Here is a 27,339-nt window from a genome sequence, read left to right on the forward strand (position 1 = left end):
ACTTTCTAGAACACTGCCGGCACTCAATAAATATTGGCTAGAGGTCATTGTTTATTTCATTCATCCCAAGGCCACTCAGAAGGTCAGACGCTTTCTTTAGCTGGCCTAGACTCTATGTTCCTTTAGTCTGATAACAGCAGCCTGATTTATGTCTGGAACCCATCCTTCTGTGTGAAAGGTGACTCCATGGAGCTGTCCGTGCCATCAACTTCAGGGGTTCCACTATGATTCAAGTCTGGTTAACTGGGCATTGATTGCTCTGGTCAAGTGATTGTTTCAAGAGTAGATGTGTGGGGCTTCCCTGGTGGCGCAGTGGTTAAGAATCTGCCTGCCAGTGCAGGGGACACGGGTTCGAGCCCTGGCCTGGCAAGATCCTACATGCCGCGGAGCAACTAAGCCTGTGCGCCACAACTACTGAGTCTACACTCTAGAGCCTGCGAGCCACAACTACTGAGCCCGTGTACCACAACTACTGAAGCCCACACACCTAGAGCCAGTGCTCTGCAATAAAAGAAGCCACCGCAATGAGAAGCTTGCGCGTGGCAACGAAGAGTAACCCTCCCTCGCCACAACCAGAGAAAAGCCCACATGCAGCAACAAAGACCCAACGCAGCCAAAAATAAAATAAATGAATTTATTAAAAAAAAGAAAAAGAGTAGATGTGTGACCCAAGTCAGTCTACTAAGTTTTATTCTAGGATTTTGTGGAAGTATTAAGAATGTCTCTTTCTGTGGCACACAGAGCAATGAAGATGTACTTCTAGAGTTACCAGGGGCTTGGGAGAACCCTGCCTTAGAATGAAGTTGACAGAGAGAGAAGAGAGCCAAAAGATAGAAAAGAACTAAAACTGGAGACACTGCATGGGCACCTGGATCCAGCCATGCCTGAAGCCCACCTACCCCAGGAGTTTTTAAACTACATGAGCCAATAAATTCCCATTTTTGCTTAAGTTAGTTTGCAGTTGGTTTTCTGTCATTTACAATCAAAGGTCCTAACGGACAGATGACACAGAGCTGACTGACAGAAAAGCTTTTCCACTAAGCTCCCTGCCAGATGATAAGCTGCCTGCACCTTAAGGCTCCCAACCAGGCCAAACTGTCAGGCAGCTGCAACTCCCCTGACAGCCTTCACCTTGATGGTTTGGCAGAAACAAGAACTTCCAAACTCATTCTTAATTTCTTTTTTTTAATTTTAAAGGAAAAAAAAAATCAAAAACAGGGAAGGAAAGGGCTTAAGAATAGGATGAAATGAAGGGAAGAAACTGACTAGTACTTTTAACACAAGAATCACATCACTACCGTGGCAGCCATAGTAGTTGTAGATACAGTAACAGTGATGAATAGTCTTCTTTATTGCTGGCCAAGTGCCAGGCGTTATTCTAAGCACCTTGCTTGTATCACCTCATTTAACCATCACAATAAACTTATGAGTTAGTTACTATTATCATGATCTCACCAATGAGGAAACTGAGGCACAGAGAGTCTGAGTGACTTGCCCCAAATCACACAGCAGTTTGGGAGGGCACAGGTGTGAAATCAAAGGCTCCTAGAAAGGGGGGCACATCGTGATCAGGGGTACAGCCCTTCTCCTTAGCTGCTGACCTTGAGGATAACAATACCTACCCCACCTACCACACAGGCCCCTGCACACAGCAAATGCTCCCTAAACAGAAGCTGTTGCCAAGAAAGCACTTCAACGGCTATCAAATTCAAGCCCCTCAATTGGCTTTAATTTACATTAAAATAAAATTTTTGTTTCTAATCACAACCTGCCAACTTAACTCTTTTCATCTTCCCTTCTAATTCTTATCCATATGCATCACTTTCTACAAAATTAAAAGCAAAGTGTGCACATAATTTCGCATCCTTATTTGTGTCACAAGAATTTTGCACGCACTCTCACAGCTTTCATAATCAACGCACTAGGGCTCCAGAAGGAGTGGCTGAGACCCAGGGAGGTGAGACGATCTCTCCCAGGCAGCCCAGCAGGTTCTAGGCTAGGCCAGGGCATGACCCCTGACCCCTGCAGTGTCCCCTTCGGCCCTGGATGCTGGCGGAGCGAGAAGCTCCACTGCCTTAAGAGTTCCTAGGGAGCTACTGGTGGGTCAATCATGAAGTATCACGGAGAAGCGGCCCGCATCACACACCCGGTACCTAAAGCCAGGTGTGCACAGGAGGCCCCTGCCTTGAAGAGCCAGTAAGTGTGAATGGGTGAGTGTGGGTGTGGATGTTGGGGGTATTTAGAAGAGGGAGGTGGGGACCATCATACTTCCTTCCTCTTCTCCTACTGAATCCATCCCAGTCTTTCACTGAACCTAAGGAAGAGGCTGGGAAACAACTGAAATTTCAATTTTTAATGAAAAGAAAAAGACTTTGCCTCCAACATTCTGTAGCTTGACAAATCAGAGAGGGAGGGGGCTGGCTGGGAATCCACAGGCATCCGGGCCTCGCCCACTCACAGCCCTTCTCCTCCTTCTTCCCTGCTGTTTGGAGGTGATGCTAAATCTAGCTGCTCCCTCCCCAGCCTCCAGCACAAAGCAACCCCAGGCAGGGCCAAAGAGGGGCTGGGAGCTGGCTCCCGGGGTCCAACCCTGTCCCTGACACCTGTACCCAGAGGGCAGGAGAACTGTCTGGGAAGAATCTAAATAAAATCTCTTTCTGCCAGAGGCCTTAACGGCAAAATCCCAAAGTAGCTTTAGAAACCCATAAGGGAGGTGTCCTTTCCTCCACACCCTGCCCACCACCCAAACCACTGGTTCCCCATTTAAACTTCTCCAGCAGAGGCTTATCTCAGCCACCTTCCACAACGTCCCTTCCCCACCCACTCCCACTCACTTCCTACCTCATGCCCAAGCAGAGGGGCAAGACCTTGGCCTCTCCCCCCATTTCCTTGGGGGACCATCAGTCGCTCCTCTCCAGGTTGGAATTAGCATTTTTATCTCTGCAACCGCCATCTCTCAACTATTTACAGAAGCCAACGGGATAAAAAGGGACAACATAAAAATAGTTGCTCAGCAGCTTTCAGGATGGGGTGAGGGTAAGGGCACAACAGACTCTTCCAATTTTCTTTCCTTTTCAAAAGGGAAAAATGCTACAATTGTTCATCTTTTCCAAAGCGATCCCCAACAGTTCCAGACCCTCACCCAAGAGCTCCTAAGGGACAAGGACCAAGTCCCAGTGTTCCTCGGTTCCCAGGGCAGGGCTTGTCACCAGCCCCTCCCAAAAGTGTGGGTTCAATGAAAGATCATCAGGGTTCCAGAGCCAGCGGCCTGCTCTGTCCCGTTTCCATCACCTCCTGGTTCTCCTTCCAGCCGTCCAAAACCATGAGCCAGTCAAAAACAAAACAAAACTTTGGGTTTTTTCTCTATCCTTAAAATGGTTCATAATTGAGGGGGGAAATTCAGCAGCAACACTACGCACATGACTGAAACTGAAAACACTGGCAGCTAAAATAGTTCCTTCACCATTTTGGTCACTAGCATGCCCCAGCAGGGAATGCCAGAGCCAGAGGTCTTCCCTACGAAGTCTAACAGCGCTCACCTCCTTTTAAATATGCCCCTCTTTTTGGTTTTATCGGGGAAGGGATCCAATCAGGGAAGAAAGAAAAAATAATCATTCAAAATCTTATTTTCCTGAGAGCACAAGCATTTGGAAATTATTTCCACACCATAACCTCCTGGAGAATGTGGATTCCACTCCATGAGAAAACGGGCATCGTTTGGCATCATAAGGAGGCCAAGGGAGACGTGAGAGCTCAGGATTAGAAGGTATGTCAGGAAACTATACACATCTCAGGGGACTTGGGCCTTGATTTTCTCAGCTGTAAAATGAAGCTGCAGCAACCTACCTAAAGGGCAGCTGTAGAGTCAATCTTCTATAAAAGTGCCCAGCACGTGGGCTTCCCTGGCGGCACAGTGGATGGGAGTCCGCCTGCCGATGCAGGGGACGCGGGTTCATGCCCCGGTCCAGGAGGATCCCACATGCTGCGGGGCGGCTGGGCCCCTGAGCCTGCGCGTCCGGAGCCTGTGCTCCGCAGCGGGAGAGGCCGCAGCAGTGAGAGGCCCGCGTACCACAAAAAAAAAAAAAAAAAAGTGCCCAGCACACAACATGGCTCATAGACGATGCTCTCTTTAAAAAGACCATGTTCTCCCTTCTTCTCTGTCCTCCACTTTTCCCAGCCATCAAATGGGAGGGCTTGAGGGGCTGGAATTTTCTAGACTTCCTCCTAGTTCAGTTTTCACGCTGCTCCATTTCCACGTCCTTGGAGGGCATTCCTGGCAAAGCTATCAGGAGACTGAGTTGACTCCGTGCCTGGCCACAGGGTTCAAGCACCAACTGTCTGGTGAGGCCTTCTCTACTTTATGGATTTACTTACCTGGAAAAAGGTCTCACAAAATATATACCAATAAAATCACATGGGACCTACATTTAACAAATCGTGACAGAAAAGGATGAAACTGAATGAAATCCAGGCTCTCCCTGAAAATCACACTTGTAATACCTGTGAGGTGATCTGGGAGGCGATAGGCTAAGACGAAAGCTAGGATTCTCGTGGAGGAGCAGGTGGGAGTGGCGTTAAGGGAGTCTCGAAAACCTTGTTCCAGGAAGCTGTCTCCAATTGATTTTGGAAAGCCTTCCTTCCATCACCCTCTCCCTGCAAATTCAGTGACAACACAGTGTTTTGTGCCCAGAGGTTTATTAGTTGGGGGCTGTGGAGACAAAGGAATGGTCAAAGTGGCCTTAAGAAGCTCTTATGGCAGAAACAACCCAAATGTCCATCAAAAGATGAATGGATAAGCAAAATGTGGTATATCCATACATGGGAATATTATTCGGTCATAGAAAGGAAGCACTGATATATTCTACAACATGGGTGAACCTTGAAAGTATTATGCTCAATGAAAGCCAGACACAAAAGGTCACATATTGCTAACAGGTCAGCAAAGTTGTAACAAGCACAGCCTGAAAGAAGAAAAGTCACTTCCAAAGGGAAATGCAATTTCCTCAGTCTTCCAGGAAAGAAGGCACAGAAGTGAGGCTGAAGGCCACTGCAGCACCATGGAGCCAGTGAACCCCACATCTGGGCTCTCTAACCCAGTCCAAAGAGGAGGAGCTACTGGGAAAGCAAAACATCTGCGAAAAATAGCAAAACAAGGCCCTCTGACCGGAAGGAAAATCTGAAATAGCATTTGCCCGAAATCCCCGGGATCAGGAAAGGAAATGGGAACCATATGCTTCCCACAACCACCAGAAGGCGGCATGTTGCGGAGGTCACAAGTGATCCTGAATGAGCTATTTAGCTTCTCCAAGCCCTTCCATAAAATGGGTTCATGATGGGGTAAGGGTGATTCTGCGGCCCACTTTAAAATCTGAGCCCAAAAGCCTTGAAAACAGGCTTGGCCTGGCCCTCCCGCCCATCCCTTCCTCCTGAGAGAGGTGCTTCCCCACCCAACAGCCCATCTTGGATGCAGTTCTCAAGGAGGGCATTCCGGGTCACTCCAGAAAGTTCCCTCTGCTAGGTCATCCCGTCCTAGTCCCTTCCCCTCCTACTCCCATCCAATCTCCACTTTTCAGCCCATCCTTCAAAATTCAGTACAAACGATACCTCCTTCAGGAAGCCTCCTGGATTCACACCTGCCACAAAGGATTTCTCCAGAACCCCCACTGCCCTTTGCTTCCTCACTCCCACAGTGCTTATTCCTCCTGGTATTTCTCAACAGGAGCACTGCTGGCATTCAGGGCAGGGCAATTCTTCACGCCTGCTGTGAATCTGGCCTGCTTGCAGGATATGCGACATCCCCAGCTCCTGCCTAGCAAAAGTCAGGAGTGCTCAGCATCATTCTGACAACCGAAATTCGCCCCACACTTCTCCAAACGCTCACCAGGAAGGTGGAACCACCCCCGATGAGAACTACTGCATAGTTATTAGTGAATATATTTGTCTACCAGCCCACTAACAACCTGGAAACAAACACAAGCCCACGTCGATCAGCCACACCACCATGACTCCTTAGGTTGTTTTAGCAAACATATGTGGGCTCCCCAGGAACCTGAGGGCAGCCTTGCAAAGGCCTCTGCTCTAAAACAGGTGGTAAAGTGCAAAGGCTTTAAGACCTGACATGCCTGGGTTGGCTGTGTGATCCTGGACAAGTAACTTAACCTCTCTGAGTCCTTCTATAAAATGGGCTAACTCCTAGCAATACGGCAGGATTGTTTTTAGCCTCAATTTCCTCACTTCTCCGATGGAGATAAAAATCTCTGCGTCACAGGACTTTGGTAGGCAGTAAATGGGATAATGCCTGCAACACATAGCACAATATCTAACACACAGAACTCAATAAATGTTAGTTATGAACATTATTATTATTATCATCCAAGTTAGGGGCCCATCAAATGATGGCTATCACTTTTTATTACAAAAACACATTGTGTGCTTTCCCTACAAATGGCTGCTTTCTATACAGGAAGAGTTTCAGACCAGCAATCTGGAAAGAAGTTACAGGACCCACCACGAAGCTGCATTTTGCATAGCATGCACCACACTGTTTATTCTTAAAGTGTATGCTTTTGTGAGGTGGTTTGTGTGGGGGGGAGGGCTATCTCCCCCAAAGGCCTACCCTTGTTGCTGCCCCTGCCTTCCCCTAGGAACAAGGGAGTCTTTCCGGACAGAGCTATCTTACTCTGTCTCCTGGGGGCAGAGCCAGGGGAGGGGGAGTGGTAAATGACAGCAAAGCTCTAAGGCACAAGAAGTTTCTGTCTCCAGGACTGTGGGACTTCCAGACTGAGGAAGGTAAAAGTTGCCTCACCCCAGGCCAGCGTGCCCCTCTTACTGATGGCACTGAGATCCCCGCCCCCCAGGCACCATCCCTCTGCCCCAACCTTCTCGGGGAGATAGGAGGGGCTTCGGTGCAATCTCTTCAGCGCCAAGTGAGAGAAGCAGGGCCGCTGGCAGAGCTGTGAAAACACCCCGCTTCCCAAACTGGTCAGTGCAGGGGGTGGGGAAGCCAGGAAAAGCTCAAGGCTGGAACGGGTGGCACCCCAGGCACCAAGACCCAACGCTGAGCGGGGCCGGGCCCAGCATCCCCGCGAGCCCAAGACTCAGGCGGAGGGTGCCGGTGAAGGCAGCTCTCCGCGTTCACAGTAGGCAGCGGCCCCGAGGTGAATTTAGGTCAAAAGGACCAAGCCTGTGAGGTTCCGGCTGAGAGAAGGGGGCGGGGGCAGAGGGCCGACTGAGGCGAGGCTAAGGGACCCCGGTCCCACAGCTGCTGGTCTAGGGTCCTGCCGCCAGGTGTCCAACCCACCACGGCCCAGGTGTGCCTCCAAGACAAGAGGGGAGCGGGGACGGGGGTGCGCAAAGTCCGTTGGCCCTCTCCTCGCCTGCGCGCCCTAGCTTTCCCCACCTGTCAAAAGCGAGGGGGTGGGCCTAGGCCGCCTCCAAGATCCTTGACTGCCCCGGCCCCCGGTAACAATGGTTCCAAACTCCGGGACCGACCCTGCCCGGCCCAGTCGAGGGGGCCACCCCCAGGACCCCGGTGCCCCGAGGACGCGGGGGAAGGGGCGCCGGGGGCCGCGTCCCCACGTGGCAGGGCGTGGGGCGGCGCACGTGGGGTCCCCTAGGTGTTGGGAACCTGGAGCCGGCCTCAGGGCTTTGTCTGTAATCCTGGCCGTGGTTCCGCACCCTGAGAGGGCGAGGGCTCCGGGGCTGCAGCGGCTGCGTCCCCCGCCCGCGGCCCAGCTCCCGCCAGCTCACCTGGGCTCCACGCCGCCGCCGCCGCCTCCCGCGCTCTGCGCCCCCGGCTCAGCTCCGCTGGGCTCGGCACGGCCGCGCGCTCCTCTCCGCGGCCCCGGCGGGTGCGCGGGGGGCGGGGGCGGGAGGAACCGCGGGGTCCGGGCTCGGGCGCGACGCTGCCGCGGGCTGCGCAAAGATTGGCTGCTGCCGCTGGGAACCTCGGCACGGAGCCGCCCGCGCCCGCCGCGCGCCCCCGAGGGCTCGGCCCCGCGCCGGGGAGGGGAGGGAGGCGGGAGCGGCGGAGACGAAAGTAGCGGCGCGGCAGAGGGAAGGGAGAAGAAAGGGGAGGAGGCTGAGGTGGGGGGGAAGTGAGGCCGGAACGGGAGCGGGGTCGGAAGAGGTAGCGGACCCGCGAGGAGGACAGAGACCTTGCTGGGGCGCAGGAGCGCGGGAGACTGCGCTGTAACTTTGCCCCCGCCCGCGGCGTCACCTGCCCCGGTTCTCCCCGCAGCGGCCGGGGCACCCTTGGGCAGGCCGGACGCGCCAGCTGCGCTCGCTTTGTTTAGTCAAATGCAGGGACTGCAGGGCGGCGTCTGAGCTGCGGGAAGTTCCCCAAGCCTGCGAGTCACCCGCAGCCCCGCCTCGAGGCCCGGCTCCCGTCTCCCGGCTGCTGCCCCTCCCAAGCCTGCGAGTCACCCGGGGCCCCGCCTCGAGGCTCAGCTCCCGTCTCCTGGCTGCTGCCCCTGCACCAGGCGCCCGGCGGTGGATGCGGCCTGGATTTTGGGTCACCACCCATTCGCGGAAACCCCCTTCCGCACCTGCCTCCCCATAGACCGCTGTTCGGGGCTCGCCCTAAAGGCTGGGAACTGTGTTCCTTTCCCAGCGCCCCCTCCACCCGGATGTACCAAACTACAGGAAACCCAATGAAGTTCTGGCTTTCCTGAAGACTACTTAGATGCTTTTTTGTGACATACATCATATTCTTCCCAAACATTCTACCCCTTTGCCGCCCTACTTTGCTGGAGCCCTTAGAGTGTGTTTAGTGTCCCAGCTGGGTAACAGCACTCGGAGGAGGGGCGAAAGAAGACCTCACAAGGGCTGCCTGACGCCGCAGTCCTTGGGTGGTTGCAAAGCTCAGTCCTGAGTCAAGGGCCAAATTAATTAAAGGTTCAAAGTCCCTTTCATGCTGCAGGGGCGCTCACAAGCAATTCAGAGTGTTCCGCTAAGATGACCGCCCCTTCTGATGTTTTTCAACATGGAAGCATGTGTTGGTAATAGTAAAAACCTGGGAACAACTGTCTTAAATGTTCATCAGGGGAATGGATCAATGAAACGTGTTATAGCCATTTGATGGGATATGATGCAATAGTTTAAGTGAATGCATCATATCTGTTTGTACAGACATGGGGAGAGCCAAAAACAAAATGCTGAGTAAAAGAGTAAGTTGCAGAATACAGTCTATACTGTTCACAGACCAAAGCTTCCATACAAGGGCTTTAAAAGTCAAAGGGGATGAGTGCAAATGACAGTCTGCCACAAAGACAAGGAAGAATAGAGATGGGGAGCATAAGGAATGTTGTAAAGTTTTATGCCTTTCACTGGTAAATGGATTTGAAGCAAATGGCACAAGGTTAATTAACAACAGTCAATTCTGACTAGCAGATGCAGACTTCTGTATTTTTCTATATTTTTCTATTTTCTCCAAAAAATATATTTATTGTGGCTGATGGGGAGCATTTTGAACAGGTCTGACTCTGTGACAGGGGTCGGCTAACTTTTTCTGTAAAGGGCCAGATAGTAAAAATTTTAGGCTTTGCAAGCCATACTATCTCTGTTGCAACTACTCAACTGCCATTCTAGCAGCCACAGACAAAAATAAGTGAATGGGCATGGCTGTGTTCCAATACGTATTTACAGACACTGAAAGTTGAATTTCATGTAATTCTCACATGTCACAAAATATTATTATTTTGATTTTTCTTCAACCATTTAAAAATGTATAAACCATTGTTAGCTAGTGGGCCATATAAAAATAGGTGGCATGCCAGACTCAGCCCCTGGGCAAAAGTCTGGCAACCCCTGCTTTAAAGAAACCAAAACAGATACTGATCTTTTCCTGTTGCTTATTAAAATGCGCAATTCTGTATGTTTACATTGTTACTAAATTGCCTGTTTTATTACAACACTGTAGCTAACACAGGCAGACACTTAGATATATTGATACATACAGCTATGTAAAGAAGCCAGTTATGTGAGAAAGGTTAAGAAAGTGTCCATTCAAATCCAAACTCAAGCCCAAGACCCACTGCTGTCTGGAAGAATTTCCTGAAATGCTGTGACTAGGCCCTCCTTGACCTCTCCCCTCTCTGAGCTCCTACAGCAAGGACTCTTCCACTTATTTGATGCTCAGCCACCTTGTCTTCTTTAGTCTTTACTTTTCACTCCTGCATTGACTTGCCAATAGAGTTATTCATTCCTGGAATACAGATAGATACCACACTGAAACATTTGTTTACCTTCAACACTGCGGTAGAAAGCAGTGACTTTGGAGTCAGACCTAACTGAAATCCCAGCTTCGCTAGTTACCAGGTCTGTAAGCCTTGGATGAGTGTCTTTGGGTTCATCAGCTGTCAAATGGGGATAAAAACCGAGCTCACAGGCTCGGCTTGAGGTTAAATACGATACTGTGTGTAGGGTCCATTGATGGATAAATGGATAAAGAAGATATATTTATACACAATGGAATACTAGTTGGCCATAAAAAGAATGAAATCTTGCATTTACAACAATGTGGTTGGAAGGTATTATGAAGGTATTATGTTAAGTGAAATAAATCAGAGGGTGAAAGACAGAAACAATATGATTTCACTCATATATATCTAAAAAACAGAAGAACAAAACAAAACTCTTAGACACAGAGAACACACTGGTGGTTACCAGAGGGGAAGGGGACTGGCGGTGGAGGAAATGAGTAAAGGGGACCAAGTGTATGGTGATGAACGGTGACTAGACTTTTGGTGATGATTACCGTGGGATGCACACAGACGTCAAATCATAATGCTGTACACCCGAAACATACAATGTTACATAACAATTTTACCTCAAAAAAAAGATAATACTTCAGTGCTGGCACTTAAGCACTCAAAGGTGCTAACTATTAATATACTTTGCACAGAGCTAAAAACCCCATCAATTATGTGCCTTTCTTATTAAAGTGAATTGGAACAAAGCAGAGAAACCACAATTGCCTTTCACTGACATTCAGCCCCTCTTAAGATAGGAGTCGTCCCATTCAAGGGAACCGTTTTCTTCTTAGAGATATGAAAATAAAAATTGGCTTTGCTTTTTGAGTTTTTCTCCTCCAAGAACACCAGAAAAACCTATTCTAGGCAAACAGCTCTTGTTCTCTTGACAACACAGATTGCCAAGAAAATAAGTAAACAAAGCATCTGAATCTTATTTTTAAGAAAACTTGGATAGCACGGGGGGGGCGGGGGAGGATGAAAAGCAAGGCTTTCAAATTATCTCGCCCACTAGCACAGCATCATAAACTCCTGCCAAGACTTTGTCTTTTCCTTTCTGAACTGTTCTGTGTTCTACTCACGTTGTCCACTGGAATGTTCCACCTCCCAAATCTTGAACACCCGGATAGAGACAGCAGGATTAATCACACCAATGTGATTTATTCGTTGAATTCGTTCCCACTCAACAGGACAGTAGAAAATTGCTGGGATAAAAAAAGAGAAAGAGAGAAAGAGAGAAAGAAAGAAAGAAAAAGAAAGAAAAGAAAGAAAGAAAGAAAGAGAGAGAGAGAAAGAAAGAAAGAAAGAAGGAAGGAAGGAAGGAAAGAAGGAAAGAAAGAAGGAAGGAAGGAAAGAAAGAAAGAAAGAAAGAGAAAGAAGGAAAGAAATAAAGGAAGAAAGGAGGGAGGGAGGGAGGGAGGGAGGGAGGAAGGAAGGAAGGAAGGAAGGGAGAAAGAAAGAAAGAAGACCCTGAGAAGTTTCTTGTTTCTCCTCAACAGGCAGTGAGATTAATATGTTTGTTAGTCCCAAACATAAACAGCAGCATAAAAGACGTCAGCAGGAGCACAGATGAAGTTCTTCATTTGCCTTCGCTGTATTATGAGGAAGAAAAAAATCAGTGTGACCACCCCAAAATGACAAAGTTTAAAACACTCTAAACAAGTAGAAGTGTTCAAGATACATAGGTGAACACAAAGGCAGCCTGGTGATGAGAGAAAGAATGTAGGTTGAGGAAGCTGTCACACCTGCACTGAATCCTGACTGGTCCTCCCTGCTGAGGGGGCTGGGTCAGGCCACGTCTCTGGGCCTAAATTTCCTCAACTGTAAAATGGTATTTGGCTTACAAGCATTAGAAATGGTATTGATATGTGTGAAAGTACCTGGCACAGTGTCTGGCCTATCCTGGGCACTAGATAAATGACAACTGATTTTATCCATTGTATTTTCAACAAACGAAAAGAATGTTCCCCCAAACAGTAAAGTACTTTTGAAAACTCTGGGAGCAGACAGCTCTAGGGTAATGCACCAGCAAGGTTGGATTCCCAGCCCTGCAACCTACTAACAGTGTGAGCTTGGGTTGTGAGTGACTTAACCTCCTTATGCCTCAGTTTCTGTCTGTTAAAGGGGATTATTACTATTGCCTACCTCTTAGGACTGTTATGAAGATTAAATGTGTTAATATTTAATGAAAATAATTTAACACTCTGTAAGTGTTAAGCTGTTTGTTCCCACCTGCCCCAGGACTGGAAACACTCAACACCCAACCTGCTGGGGAGGGTTTCCATCACGGCAAGCCACTGGCGTGGGTCATGACCCCACTCCTCTCTTCCCCTTTGAGGATCTATCCTCAGGCCTCTGGTATAGACCCAAATGCCCATTGGTTATTTACTTTTAGTTCCCTCCTCACCAAACCCCTTCTCCATTTAACCAAATCATTGATTCTTATACCCCTACATTAAACCACCCATAATTACACTGTTCTGATTCTTCCTTCTCCCACCAAATGCTCCACCAGGAAAAAAGATAATTAGCTGTAATCCAGACAGTTATGAGTTTTTGGGTCACTCTGATGTTTCCAACTTTCCATTTAACGCACTGTTCCTTCCTGAAGAAGCCAGGCTCCAGCCAACAAATCTAAGTCACAGATGGCAGGGAGTCTCAGACTCTTTTTATTAGCTTTGGATGCAGGCCTGGCAGGGTGAATGTGCAGCAGGCTGAGAGCAGGGTCAGGCAGGAGACTTCACGGGCATGCCAACTGTGCAGTCAAACAGGGCTGTGTGTTTAGAAGGGCCCCGTACCTGGTTTAACGCTCCACTTAATATAGGCCTCGGGACTTCCCTGGTGGCGCAGTGGTTAAGAATCCGCCTGCCAATGCAGGGGACACGGGGTCGAGCCCTGGTCCGGGAAGATCCCACATGCTGGGGAGCAACTAAGCCCGTGTACCACAACTACTGAGCCTGCGCTCTACAGTCCGTGAGCCACAACTACTGAGCCAACGTGCCACAACTACTGAAGCCCGCACGCCTAGAGCCTGTGCTCTGCCACAAAAGCCACAGCAACGAGAAGCCCGCACACCACAACGAAGAGTAGCCCCCGCTACTCCACTCGCCCGCGGCTAGAGGAAGCCTGCATGCAGCAACAAAGAGCTGACACAGCCAAAAATAAATAAATTTAAAAAATTATATATATATATATATATATATATATATATATATATATATATATATATATATAGGCCTTGTAATTTTACTTTTCACTGGGCCCCACAAATTATGTAGCTGGTCCTGGTCAGGTGTAATGATGTTTAGTTTTTATGTCACCCCATCTCTTGAACTTTCTTACACTGAGGCAGAGTAAGATCACTTCTTAGACTGGAAGGAGCTTAAGTACATTGACCAAAAATGACATCAGATTAGAGAATATATGGGAAGAATCGAAAGAAACTGATTAATAATGGTTACTTCCTGGGAGGAAGAATTACATCTTACTATACAGCCTTTAACAATATTTAATTTTTACCATCTACATATATAACCTTTCAAATAAATGTAAGGAAAGATTTTTAAACATCAACATACTAATTAGTGTCTTTATCTCCACACTGAGTCTCTTATTTTCAGAGCAGCTGTCTTTGGCCAGCAAACGCACCCTAATGAGTGGGAGTTGTTTTACACTGTTTCGAAGAGCTCTGGGGATAAATTATTTCCCATCCGAAGGTTTAAATTTAACAGAGAAAGAGCCACTGATAGAAGCTGCAAAATTTGGTTGGTTCCTGGTTGCTGTTTTGGATTTGAAACACGGGGATTTTTCTGTGAACACTGAAGGGTAAGATAAATACACAAACAGCAATAACTGGCTTCTGCAGGGTTGAGATATGTAAATTAGTGTATATTTGAGTGATAGCATCCACATACCTCTGAGCTTCAGACCCTTTCTCAACTTATAATCACCTCATTCATGATGAATTCCTTATCATCATCCCTGATTTATTAAGTATAGAAAAAATATACCCATGCAGAAGATATGAGAAAGCCAACACCCAGAAAGTAACTGAAACATGCTTCTTGTCATTGGTCCAAAAACCATAAAAAGATCTTTCCCATCTTAATCTCCAGTCAGGGACTGACATGTGCTTGCAAGTACACACAGACCCAACCCAAGCACCAGTCCAGCAGAACAAAACCGGGGAGCTTCCAAAGGAAAATCCAAGCCTCCGAAAAACCTGCACCAACCCCCTCAAGAGATCTACCAATACCCGAAAGAGCTCTTGTCTGAGCATAGGTGCAAAATGAATTTACACACTGGTGGAGAGTGTGCACAATTGCTAATAAGATATTGGCAACTTTGCCCAGAGAGAACATAATCTTTAACACTTGCACTAAGTTATTAATAAACCAGCCACTTATTAACAGAATGTTGGTATCCTTTGCTATCAAAAGAAAGAAAAGGGAAAACAAAAAACAAATACGTATATTTTAGCAACAAAATAAGACAAACTAATCAGAATGCAGTTTATTGATAAGACAGATATCAAATACATCATTTATATGGAGGGAGGGAGTATGAACAAGTCCAAAATCATCTACTCTGCACAGTGGTCCAGTGGGGATGTTCTCACTAGAGAAGATTTATCAAGGGCACCCCATGAAAGGGCAGGTCCTGATGCAGCTGCCGGAAGAGCATCGCACACCGGTTCCTCTCCTGGGTCTTCCCCAGGGTGTGGTAGAGTCTGGCCTGGAAGTACACGACGTCTCTGATCTGCTCTTTGCAGTCGACCTTTGCAAAATAGTTCTTGGCTTCATTGAGGTTCTCAATGGCGGCCTCAAGAACTGATGGAAAATGGGGAAAATACCACACATATTTAACTCAATGCTTCACATATAGTTTTCGAAGCTTAATATCTATTTTTATTGATTTAACATATACCAGAAACTTTTACATTCTACTCTTTCAGAAGAAACAAACAAACAAACAAAAAAACACCACTAAGTCTTTAGTACTGATTTCCAGCCTCACACCTAGTTCTGTAGGGTTAAAATAACAATTCACTTGCCCTCAACCTTCATGCAAGTATGCAAGTGAAAGCACTTTAAATGCTGCATGAAATTATAACATATATTTGTGAACACTCAAAACTTAAATACTGTCCCAAGTTTAATGTCTTTTCTTCTTCTTTACAAGTTTTCTGTAATAGTATTACCTAACAATCTTTGTATGGTTTCCTACCTGCTGCTTTCTTCAGTGGCTCATAGGAAGCTGCTGAAGCCACCTGGCACTTGGCCACCAAGAACATGGCACGGCCTTTGTCCAGGACAGCCCCGTCAGCCAAGATGGGCTCAATGGCCATATGGAGAAGACTTAAGGCCTGTTCTGGGATTCCAAGGATGAGCTGAAAAAGAAACATCATGGTGCTATACACACCCACACCCACTGCCGACTACAGGAAGGGCTTCATTTCTGGCTCTTCTCTTCTGAATGGCAATGTCTGGCTTACTTTCTCCCTGACATGTACTATCTTTAATGTGCACCACACTCTTAGAAAACATAATGTGTGGCAATCGGTTTCAGGCTACAATAGATAAGGGAGGGAGTAATTATTTACATTATAGAAAGGTTTCTGTCTTTACAAAAATCTTTTACATTGATGATTCAAAAAGGTTGAACTAGCTGTATAAGAATCACTAGGAGAAAAGGAACTACTTTTAAAAAATTCAAAAATATATAGTAAAATAAACAAGGGTACACTAGAAACATCCATTTAACAGAAAATAAACAGTAATGGAGGAACAAGAAAAGATGTAAGACATATAGAAAAATATAGCAAAATAGAAGTAAATCCTTTCAAATCCATAATTAAATTAAATGTAAATGGCTTAAACTTTTCAATTAAAAGGAAGAGATTGGCAGAACAGATTTTTGCAAACATGATACAACTATATGTTATCTATAAGAGACACACTTTAGATTAAAAGACATAAATAGGCTGAAAGTAAAAGGATAGTAAAAAAAGATATTCCATGCAAACCGTAACCAAAAGAGAGCTGAACTGATTATACTAATATCAGACAAAATAGACTTTAAGTCAAAACTGTAATAAGAGACAAAGAAGGACATTATATACTGATAAAGGGCCAATTCATCAAGAAGATACAACAGTTGTAAACATATTAACACCAAACAACAGAACCCCAAAATATATGAAGCAAAAACTGACAGAACTGAAGGGAGAAATAGTTCAACAATAATAGTTTCAGAGTTCAATACTCTACTTTCAATAGTGGATAGAAACTTAACAGAAGATCAGCAAGGAAATAGAAGACTTGAGCAAGACTATAAACCAACTAGCCCAACAACAGCAGAACACATATTCTTCTCAAATGTACATGGAACATCTCCCAGGATAGACCATATGTTATGCCACAAAATAACACTCATATTTTAAAAGGTTTAAATCATACAAAATATCTTCTCTGACCACATAAAGTTAAATTAGAAAACAGTAATAAAAGGGAATCTGAAAAATTCACAAATATGTGGAAATTAAACAACACACTCGTAAATAGTCAAAGTGTCAAAGAAGAAATCACAAGGGAAATTAGAAAATACCTTGAGATGAACAAAAACACAACATACCAAAACTTATGGGATGCAGTGAAAACCTATAGGATACGGTGCTCAGAAGAAAATTTATAGCTGTAAAAAGCAAACATTAAAAAATAAAAGAATCTCTGGGGCTTCCCTGGTGGTGCAGTGGTTGAGAGTCCACCTGCCGATGCAGGGGACACGGGTTCGTGCCCCGGTCTGGGAAGATCCCACATGCCGCGTAGCAGCTGGGCCAGTGAGCCATGGCCGCTGAGCCTGCGTGTCCGGAGGCTGTGCTCCGCAACGGGAGAGGCCACAGCAGTGAGGGGCCCGTGTACCACAAAAAAAAAAAAAGAAAGTGAAAAGACAACCCAGAGAATGGGACAAAATATTTGCAAATCATATATCTGATAAGCGTCTAGCAACCAGAATATATAAAAACTCTTACAACTGAAAACTAAAATTAGACAACCCAATTTAAAAACGGGTAAAGGACTTGGACATTTCTCCAGGAACATACACAAATGGCCAGTACTCACATGAAAAGATGCTCCATATTATTACTTATTAGGGAAATGCAAATCAAAACCACAATGAGATATAACTTCACACTAATAAAATGGAAAATAACAAGTGCTGGCAAAGATAGAGAGAAAGTGGAACCTTCATACATTGCTGGTGAGAATATGAGATGGTATAGCCGCAGTGGAAAACAGTTTGGTGGTTCCACAAAAAGTTAAACAAAGAACTATATGACCCAGCAATCCCACTGTTAAGTATACCCAAGAGAAATGAAAACATATATCCAGAAAAAAACTTGTACATCAATGTTAAGAGCTATTTATAATAGTCAAAAGGTGGAAACAACCCAAATGTCCATCAACTTATGAATGGATAAACAAAATGTAGTGTATCCATCTGATGGAACAGTATTCCATTAGAAGGAATCTAGAACTGACTGACACATGCCACAACATGAATGAATCCTGAAAACATGATGCTAAGCGAAAAAGCCAGACACAAAGGCCGCACACTGTATGATCCCATTTATATGAAATATCCAGAACAGGCAAACCCACAGAGACAGAAAATAGATTAGCGGTTGCCAGGGGCTGGAGGGAGGAGGAAGTGGGGAGTGACTGCTTTAGAAAAAATGGGTCTGGGCTTTCTATTTGGTGTGGTGAAAATATTCTGGAATTAGACAGTGGTGATGTTTGCAAAATAATGTAGATATTCTAAAACCACTGAACTGTATACTTTGTGTGTGTGTGTGTGTGTGTGTGTGTGTGTGTGTGTGTGTGTGTGTGTGTGTGTGTGTTTTGCAGTACACAGGCCTCTCACTGTTGTGGCCTCTCCCGCTGCAGAGCGCAGGCTCAGCGGCCATGGCTCATGGGCCCAGTCGCTCCGCGGCATGTGGGATCTTCCCGGACGGGGCACAAACCCGTGTCCCCTGCATCGGCAGGCGGACTCTCAACCACTGCGCCACCAGGGAAGCCCTGAACTGTATACTTTTAAATGGTAAATTTTATGTTATGTGAATTTTATCTTAATTAAGAAAAAAAAATCACTGGGGAAGCTGGTAAGGAAAATAAACTCCTAGGCTCCTCCCCTAGAGATTCTGCCTCTGTAGGTTTGAGGCAAGGCCAGATATGCAGATATTTTTTAAATCTCCCCAATAATGCTGATGCATGGTTTGGGGAACCTCTGCTTTAGTTAGTAAATTCCTCCAGTAAGTTCAAAATTCATTCATTCAATAAATATTTATTAAAAAGCTACTATGTGTCGATCCTATTAGGTACCACAGGATATAGCAGGGAAAAAACAGTCCCTTCTCTCATGGTCTTTACATTCTACAGGGGGAGACAGAAAACAAACATAAAATACAATTTAACTTCCAAAACCTTTCAATGAACACATGACTTCCTCATTTCCTTACTCATTCTCTTGTTAAATCAAGCACAGCTCTGGGCCAGCTAAGTCATTAATATGATGCAAATGTCCTCAATGAAGAGGCGCATCCTCCTTAGTAAATACACAGCTCGGTAAAGCCAGCACCACTGGGAGGTGTCAGCTTGTCACCAAGTTCACAACTCCAGACTTCCATGGAAGGCTTGCACAGTGACACTACCTTCCCAGATTTCAATATTAAGAAGCAAAAGCTCATTACTACGCTTTTCAAAACCAAAGAGTAGTAACAGACTCACCAGTTCTTGAGCACAAATATGTGCTATAAAAACAGAGATCAGCTTACCTGGGCAAAAGCCAAGTTCAGCACTGTTTCAGAGGCCAAATGCTGCAACCGGTACTCCTTGGAGAGAGCCAGAGCCTGCAGGAGCACAGGCAGCGCGATGGTAGGGGAGGAAGATCGCCAGTACAGCTCTGCCACAGACAGCAGGACACTGCCCACAAAGAGGAAGGCATGGGATGACAATAACCAGCACAAAGTACCACCTAGGTGAGATGCACAAAAGCCCTCCCTTACCTGATCACCATTTCTGTATTCCTGATTTTCTGACAATGAATCAACAATTTTTGTAAAAGCTTGTGCGCCTCTGACATTTGGTTCTGAGCTTGTAGTACAGTTGCTTTTCTGACACAGAAACAAAATAAACACAAATGGTTATGTTGATGTTTTGCAAGGGTTGTAAGCAGAGTCACTTTCAGGTTTAGAATCTCTATTTCCTCAATTAGACTGTAATTGTAACCTCCCAAGGGGAATAACTGTGTCTGATATAATTTTTCTTAAAAGAGAAAAAAAAATTGTGTGTGTGTGTGTGTGTGTGAGCACATGTGTGCACACACACATACAAGCACACAAGAAAAAAGTCTGGAATTATAGATAGCATGTTAGTGATTATCTCTGGGTACTACTTAACTTTCTCCATTTTGTTTATTTGTATTTTCTAATGGTCTGTAATAAATAGGTAATAAATAGAAAAAAAAGTTTTTTTCCTAAGTTAATCAATTAAGTCACACACAAAACAAATAAGAATAAAGCCATTTGAGAACTACTTCATTCTGGGGTTGGAGTTTTCAAAATTTCTTACCTGTATACACCCTCTATGCTATTAAGAGCTGTGATTCCTGTAACAATTGAATCAGCCAAATGATATTTGCCATCATTCATTGCTCTGTCAAACTGTATTTTTTGATCACACAGCATCCATAACTAGTAAGAAAAAAAACACAGTTAAGAACAGAATGGCAGGGGCTTCCCTGGTGGCACAGTGGTTAAGAATCCGCCTGCCAATGCAGGGGACACGGGGTCGAGCCCTGGTCCGGGAAGATCCCACATGCCACAGAGCAACTAAGCCCATGCACCACAACTACTGAGCCTGTGCTCTAGAGCCCACGAGCCACAACTACTAAAGCCCGCGCACCTAGAGCCTGTGCTCCACAACAAGAGAAGCCACCCACCGCAAGGAGAAGCCCGCGCACCACAACGAAGAGTAGTCCCCACTCCCCACAACTAGAGAAAGCTCGCACGCAGCCAAAAAAAAAAAAAAAAAAAAAAGAACAGAATGGCAGATGTTCACCTCATTATTCAACAGAAATATAAAAGTATTTTCGCTTGCTTAACAAATATCCTTACAATTCACACACTTTTTTTTAGATTAAAAAATTTTTTTTTAAATATTTCAAGTCTGTGAAAAAGCACTAAGAATAAAATAACAAAACATGTATAGCAACCATCAACTTTGTCAAATCACAACATTTTGCTTTACTTGCTTTGGATACTATTGCACATTATTGAGGTACTTTGCAAATTCCATTCTCCTCTTTCTGTTTTCAAAGGAGGCATTTGATCTGTTGTTTATCATTCCCATTTTTTTTAAGAATTTTTTTTAATGAGTGATCTATGACGATTGATTATTCATTCATTCATTTATTTACCGCACGGCATGTGGGATCTTAGTTCCCCGACCAGGGATTGAACCCAGACCCCTTGCACTGGAAGCGAGGAGTCTTAACCACTGGGCCACTGGGGAAGTCCCCCCAATCATGTTTTTATACTTTTACAAAATATTTACTTATCCTTAAACAATATATAGTATGAAAAAAAACAATATATAGTATGATCTTACATGTTTTTAAATTTTGTATAAATAAATAGCATCATACTGTATGCATCCTTTGACAACTTGCTTTTAAGCTCAACATTATTTTGGGGAGGCTTAAACATGTTAATACAAGTAGTTCTAGTTCATTCCTTTTCACTGATGAACAGTTTTCAACTGTATGAATATGCAACAACTTATCTATTCTTGTGTTGATGGGTATTTAGGTACTTCCACTTTCTCACTCTTCTGAACAGTGCTGCAGCAAACACTCCCCTACATCACCCCCTGTGCTGTGCAACAGTTACCCTGGGTATACAGCAAGCCGTGGGAAAGCTGGGCTGTAGGACATATGCACCTTCTCCTTAACACAGTGCCCATTTGTTCTCCAGATGGGTCACACCAGTTTACACTCCCCGCCGGCGGTGTATGACATGACTCATTGCTCCACACCTTCACCAACAACTGGTGGTGTCAGATATGTTACTTTTGGCCAGCCTGATGGGTATGAAATACCTCCTTATTTCTTCATTTGTGTGTCCCTTGATCAATAGTCAGGCTGAGCATCTTTTCATCTCTTTATCAGCCATACATGTTTCTTCTAGAATGTGAGTTAAATTGTGTCTTTTTTTTTTTTTACTGTGCACCTTCTTAAAACATGCCTAGAACAGTAACCGAAACTGCTCCATCACATTAGCACTACCACAGAACCACGCTTAATTCTTTTTCCCCACAGCATCCTTGGGTGCTAGCTTCTATTTTGTTCGCTTACCACCTTTCCATCTGGGTACTCTGAATTCAGATCACAGCCAGCAGCAGTGAGATCCCAGCACAGCTCATAAGCAGACGGGCATTCACACCATATCTAATGAGGTGGGGCCAGCAACCCATGTGAACGGAAGCCCCCCTACCCCCAGCTCAGGGACCAACAGTAGGAGATTCCCAGGCCATGGTCTCTCATGATTTCAAATTCCCTAATTTAGTTAATACGAAACTTGGTAAGGGGAGGAAGAGAAAGAGGCCCCTCGTAATAGTTTTCTTGGCCCCATCAGAGATGGAAATTGGTGCAAAAAGGAACAGAGTGCCTAGGACTGCTTTATAAAGTTCATTCCCTCTGCATACATCTTGCCAAAAGGTTATTCAATTCTGGGAGGAAAAGGTTAAAGCTGCCAAGTAGGAGAAAACAGAGTAACAAAACGGAGACCTAATTCTTGATCTATCAAAGGACACTGATGATTTCTTTGCTTACTCCCATACAGTTAGAGGTATAGGGAATACTAATTTAAAACCACGAAGACAGGAATGAAAAAAGTACCCTACTTTAATCTTTTCTCAGAGGTTATTCCTCAGCCTTCTGGAACGCAGTTTACAGAGTCTCCTATGTTGACCTCAAAGCACGGACGTCACAGAAAGGAACCAAGACACGAGAGGCTGAGGGGAGACTCTAAAATACCCTATTTTGACAATAATGCAGTAAAAATGGTATTTTCAAAAATAAATCGATGACACACAAAAGGCAGGTTACCTGGGCATGCTGACTGTTAGGTGGGAATCGCTCCTTCAAGTGCTTTAACACTTCTGAAGCTGCAGCGAAACAGCCCTAAAATAGAAAGCCACGATTTGTTTAGCACACCTGTGCTGACACCACACCTGCGATCCCACTCACAGGACATGAGTATGACTCACCTGTTCTTGGCGCAGCAGCCTGATGACCCTAGGCAGAGACTGTCAAGTATCAAGGGGCCATTTTTCTTAGGCTCTAATGTATTTCACTTGTACATTAAAAAAATTGTTTTTTAATTACACCTGTAATACATGTTCACTCTAGGAAAAAAACTTACGAAATACATGTGAACAACGAGAAAAAGGCAAATTACTTTTAATACCACCAAAGATAATCACAGTAATTTCTCAGCACATATCCTTCTGAACTTCTCATATTCACATGAATATAAAACATATAAGTATTCCAAAAATAAGTATACATACCATTTTTGTAAATTGCCTATTTACCACATGGTAGGTACTCAATAAATATTTTTTGAATGAATGAATCTTTTCAGTGTCAACAAATAAATCTATACATCACAGTATTTTATTAGGTAAATAAATTATAGTCCAATCAAAATAATCTCCGGGCTTCCCTGGTGGCGCAGTGGTTGAGAGTCCACCTGCCGATGCAGGGGACACGGGTTCGTGCCCCGGTCCGGGAAGATCCCACATGCCGCAGAGCGGCTGGGCCCGTGAGCCACAGCCGCTGAACCTGAGCGTCCGGAGCCTGTGCTCCGCAATGGGAGAGGCCACAACAGTGAGAGGCCCGCGTACGGCAAAAAAAACCCCAAAAACTCCTAGTTTGTGATATTTTGATTGTTTCCAATTTTTTCCATTTTAAAAATGCTAGAATGATTATCTTGGTGGATACATCTTTGCATACTTGTCCAATTATTTCCTTAGGATAATACCTTAGAAGTAAAATTGCTGGGCTAAATGGTAGGCACTTTTAAGCTTTTTGATAGGTATATTACTAAATTACCATACAGAAATGTACCAAGTACTCTTTTTTTTTTTTTTTTTTTGCAGTACGCGGGCCTCTCACTGTTGTGGCCTCTCCCGTTGCGGAGCACAGGCTCTGGACGCGCAGGCTCAGCGGCCATGGCTCACGGGCCCAGCCGCTCCACAGCATGTGGGATCTTCCCGGTCCGGGGCACGAACCCGTGTCCCCTGCATCAGCAGGCGGACACTCAACCACTGCGCCACCAGGGAAGCCCATACCAAGTACTCTTATACCAGCATTCTACACCTTTCTCCTCCCCTGATATTTAGCTTCTTTGCCTATTTGTTTGATGAAACTGGTTATTTCACTGTGTTAATTTGAATTTCTTTAATGACTAGATTGAAATTTTTTCATGTTTTATAATCATTTATGTTTTTTCTGTGAATACATGTTCATGTCTTTTTTATACTCTTATATTGCTAGAATGTCTATCTTATTAAGCCCCCAAAAGCTTTTCAATTTGTCCCTATCCTTTGGTCAGGTAGTATATCTTCAGTCTATATAGAAGCTCAGTTAGACCACAGGTGAACTTCCATTTGAAGTGAATTAAGTCAAAAGTATACTGAATTATAATAAAAGATCATTAATCTTTTTATTCTTGTGATTTTAACGGGCCAGTCTTGCCAATTATTTTCATGACTACCATACGGAGTTGGGCGTGTGGATCTAGATGGCTGTCAAACCTTCAGGCCAAGTAGAGAGAACAGTGCACACGGCAGCACTCCCCCAAAACATTCCTATTGTGACCTGCCATTTCCTGAGGCTGGGAGAGGAATGTGACACGATGAACCAGAGTTACGCAGAAAGAGTAAAGGGGGCCGGATCTCTTAGCACTTCCTCTGGGCTGCAGGAGGAAGCTCACAAACAGCAGTTCAGACCCCATAACTTCCTTCTAGGTTCACCCAAGCCCCAGTCACCACCACAGCAAAGTGCAGCATCCAGTTTATCTAGAGATCAGTTTCAGGACACAACTGGAAGCACAACACAAAGGAAATAAAAGAGCAAATAGAAATTCATGATAAAACTGCCTTCTCCGCAGTTGGCCAAGCTTAATTTCATAGGTGTAAGTCTAACCTGTATAATTGAAAATGCGACAGTCATCAGCTCAGTGGGTTTATCTACATGGTCAATGTTCTGACACTAGAAAAGTCTTTCTAAGGCAGGTTGAGAAGAGGTGGGGAAAGAGACTGAATTGAAATAAAGTGGCCACTGACTGTCTTCTAGCTGTATAATTAGAGGTCTCCTAGTACATCCATTGGAGCCAGGCAACAATGGCGTCAGCAGGTCTTTCACATAAGCCCGGAGATAGAAAGATTAATACAGACCCAAAGAGCATGGTATTACCCCCAGAAAAAATCACAGAACTATTAACAACTGAACTTGGAGAAAGCTAAGGCTAAAGAATTGAGCCAAGACCAGATTTTCGTAAAGCGGTTCTCCATTCCAGGAGATGAAATAATTTCTACCCTACATCACTCAAAGAGAACCAAAGGGAAGTTATTCCACTCTTTAAGCTTGGGGTCAGTGGGGAGAATCCTACTTGAAAAAGTCACAAGGGGACACTGTAAATGGGTGGATTGTATGGCATGTGAATTCTATCTCAATAAAGTTGTTGGGGGAAAAAAGTCAACGTGAGGCTCGTACCAAATGCCTAACTGAACGTTCACTGACTCATTTATTACAAACGCTCCACTTAACCAAGGCACCAGCAGAGGAAAAGAATCCACGTTAAAGACGTTCCAGAACCACTACGAGGGGGGAAAAAGACCAAGAAAGTGATTAATGTGCAACATTCCTGGAGGAAAGCAAACAGCAAGAGCAGCTGGTCTGCTGTTTTAATGTCAGAGAGCTCAGGCGCTGCTTCCCAGATACAGGAAGATAGCAGCTGATGGAGGTGCAGGCAGACGCCATCAGCCAGAGCCCATCCATGCCCTTTGTTTACACAGCCACTTAGAGGATTGTAAAATGCTAAAGTATGTCTAGTAGAGGGAAGTATTTATAGACTTCTGAAAGGGGTGGAAACCACTCAAAGATTTTAGGATGCAGATTAAGGAATACTGAGTGTTAGGATGCAACCTAACGATCACTATTATACCACAAAGAGGTGGAGAAAATAATATGATCAAGGAAATGTGCTTATAGCAAGGCAGCAAGTTAGTTGGAGGGCTTTAGATAAGAGCTTTCCCTGACCTTTTCCCATGGAAGAAGATACTTTTGAGCAAAGGGGAAAGGAAGCCTAGAGCATCATGAGAGACCCTTTAATCAATCCCCTATAAAAAGAATCGTGTGAAATTACTTGGGCTGTAAGTAAAGGTAATGCCCTATTCCAACTGTCTTTCTTTGGAGTCAATCAGACTTGGGTTGAAGATCTGACACTGACATTTACTGGCTGTGGGTATGGGATTTAGCTCCCTGGAGCTCAGTTTCTTTTCTGTGAAATAGGGGTGATGATAAAGCTGACCTTACGAGGCTACTGTAAGGAATCAGGAAGATGATACATGTAAATCGCTAAGCATAGGGCCCGGCACAGGACAAATGTACAACAAACCTTGGCTATTGTCATCTTAGCTGTACTCTTATTATGTTCTTCCCTTTCCCACAAACAAACACAGCTCTACCACCCTAAATTTCAAAGACTCCTTTTTATTCCATTTGGTACATAGAAACAGCTGACCTCTCACTCTCTTCCCTGATGCCGAAAGAGATCCCAAGTTCAACAAACCTTGCAGACTCCACACCCAGTCCATTTCTACTGGTGGGATTTCACCCTTCCAACCACTTGCATCCAACCAGACCCGTCCAGTGCTTTTCTCAAGCACTAGAGGACAGAAATGGCGGGGCCTACATGGCTCCAGAAGCACAGGGCCCGGCCACCTGCCCACCTGCTCCGCGTGCAGCTCGGCGAGGTGGCCCAGCGCCACAGCAAACGATTCCGTGTTGTTCTGCTGCACACCTGCGTTCACCGACTCTAGGCTGTTCATGCTCAGCAGCAGCTGGGCTTGCTGCAGGGCCATGGTGCTGGGGAGGAGACACAGGAAGCACCATCAGTCAAGAGACACAGGCTGCCCTCAGCCACACCCTACAGTTACCTTGGGTGGAAACAGGAGGAAGCAGGCTCTGGCTTCCGGGGAGCAGCTGCCTCCCAAAGCCAGTTCTCCTGTCCTCGGGACGAGGAGAGCAGAAAAGCATCCTGGATGTGCAGCCCCAAAGAAAACGTAGTGGTTATGGCACAATTGGGAGCTCCAAGCTCCAGACCGCCCCACTGCCTCTAATTTTCCCTGTGGTCACAGTATGTTAATTAGTTTTCACGGGTAAATTCAGACCTGATGCCATCCTGGCACTGGCTGCTCTGACAGTGGAAGCAGTGGCTAGTGTCTGCAGCTGTTTCAGACCACATCGTGCCAAAAATTATTTCAAGTACAAAAACAAGACTGATAAAATAGGCACTTCCTTTCATGACTGAATTCCTAGAAACAGCATATTGTCTAGGTGAGGTAGCTCCAGGACTAAAAATCTGGTTCAGAAGTTTACTTCCAGGCTACAGGAGGCTAAATGGGAGTTACACACAGAGCTGGAGACAGTCCAGAGAATACACCCTGGGCAACAGGGAAGCAACTTTCTTTACATAGCAGCTTTTGGGTTAAGGGGGTGCTCGGCTTGAGTGAGTGTGGCCCATGCCTCCTGGCCAACAGGAAGAGAGGTTCCCATCTCAGAGTGCAGGGCCGTGGTGCTTGGAGTCAGAGGACCTGGGCTTGAGTCTGGGCTCTGTCGCTTGTTAATCCGTTTGTGATCTGGGGCAGATCAGATTTGTGAACCTTGTCCTATGCATCCTGGAATGGAGATCACCCCCCAGTTACCTCCCAGAGCTGTTGGGAGGAGTAAATAAAAATGCGCA

General features: G+C 45.3%; 2 protein-coding genes across 7 annotated transcripts in view; both read right to left on the bottom strand.

Annotated features, from left to right (window-relative positions):
• CAMKK2 (calcium/calmodulin dependent protein kinase kinase 2) overlaps positions 1–8,272 on the bottom strand; it is a 56,666-nt gene extending 48,394 nt beyond the window's left edge. Inside the window, exon 1 of one of the 6 annotated variants that reach the window (XR_009566513.1) lies at positions 5,605–5,791. Coding sequence is in view for 3 of the 6 variants with exons in the window: in XM_060311068.1 (XP_060167051.1) it covers positions 5,605–5,734 (130 nt within the window). In the remaining 3 variants the exon portion in view is untranslated. Of the gene's footprint in view, positions 1–5,604; positions 5,792–7,749; positions 7,884–8,156 lie in introns of those variants that run through there. The other 5 variants (XM_030860282.2, XM_030860281.2, XM_060311068.1 and 2 more) reach the window with 5 other exon arrangements.
• Positions 8,273–14,753: 6,481 nt separating this feature from the next.
• The window catches only part of ANAPC5 (anaphase promoting complex subunit 5), a 38,454-nt gene continuing 25,868 nt past the window's right edge, over positions 14,754–27,339 (bottom strand). The window contains exons 11-17 of the mRNA XM_030860279.2: positions 26,327–26,462; positions 22,416–22,490; positions 19,880–20,001; positions 19,315–19,422; positions 19,084–19,231; positions 15,477–15,639; positions 14,754–15,079 (exon numbers count right to left, since the gene is read on the bottom strand). Coding sequence (XP_030716139.1) covers positions 14,868–15,079; positions 15,477–15,639; positions 19,084–19,231; positions 19,315–19,422; positions 19,880–20,001; positions 22,416–22,490; positions 26,327–26,462 — 964 coding nt within the window. The 3' untranslated portion in view covers positions 14,754–14,867. The remainder of the gene's footprint in view (positions 15,080–15,476; positions 15,640–19,083; positions 19,232–19,314; positions 19,423–19,879; positions 20,002–22,415; positions 22,491–26,326; positions 26,463–27,339) is intronic.

The sequence above is a fragment of the Globicephala melas genome, chromosome 13 (assembly GCF_963455315.2).
Source record: "Globicephala melas chromosome 13, mGloMel1.2, whole genome shotgun sequence".
In the NCBI taxonomy this organism is placed as follows: Eukaryota; Metazoa; Chordata; class Mammalia; order Artiodactyla; family Delphinidae; genus Globicephala; species Globicephala melas.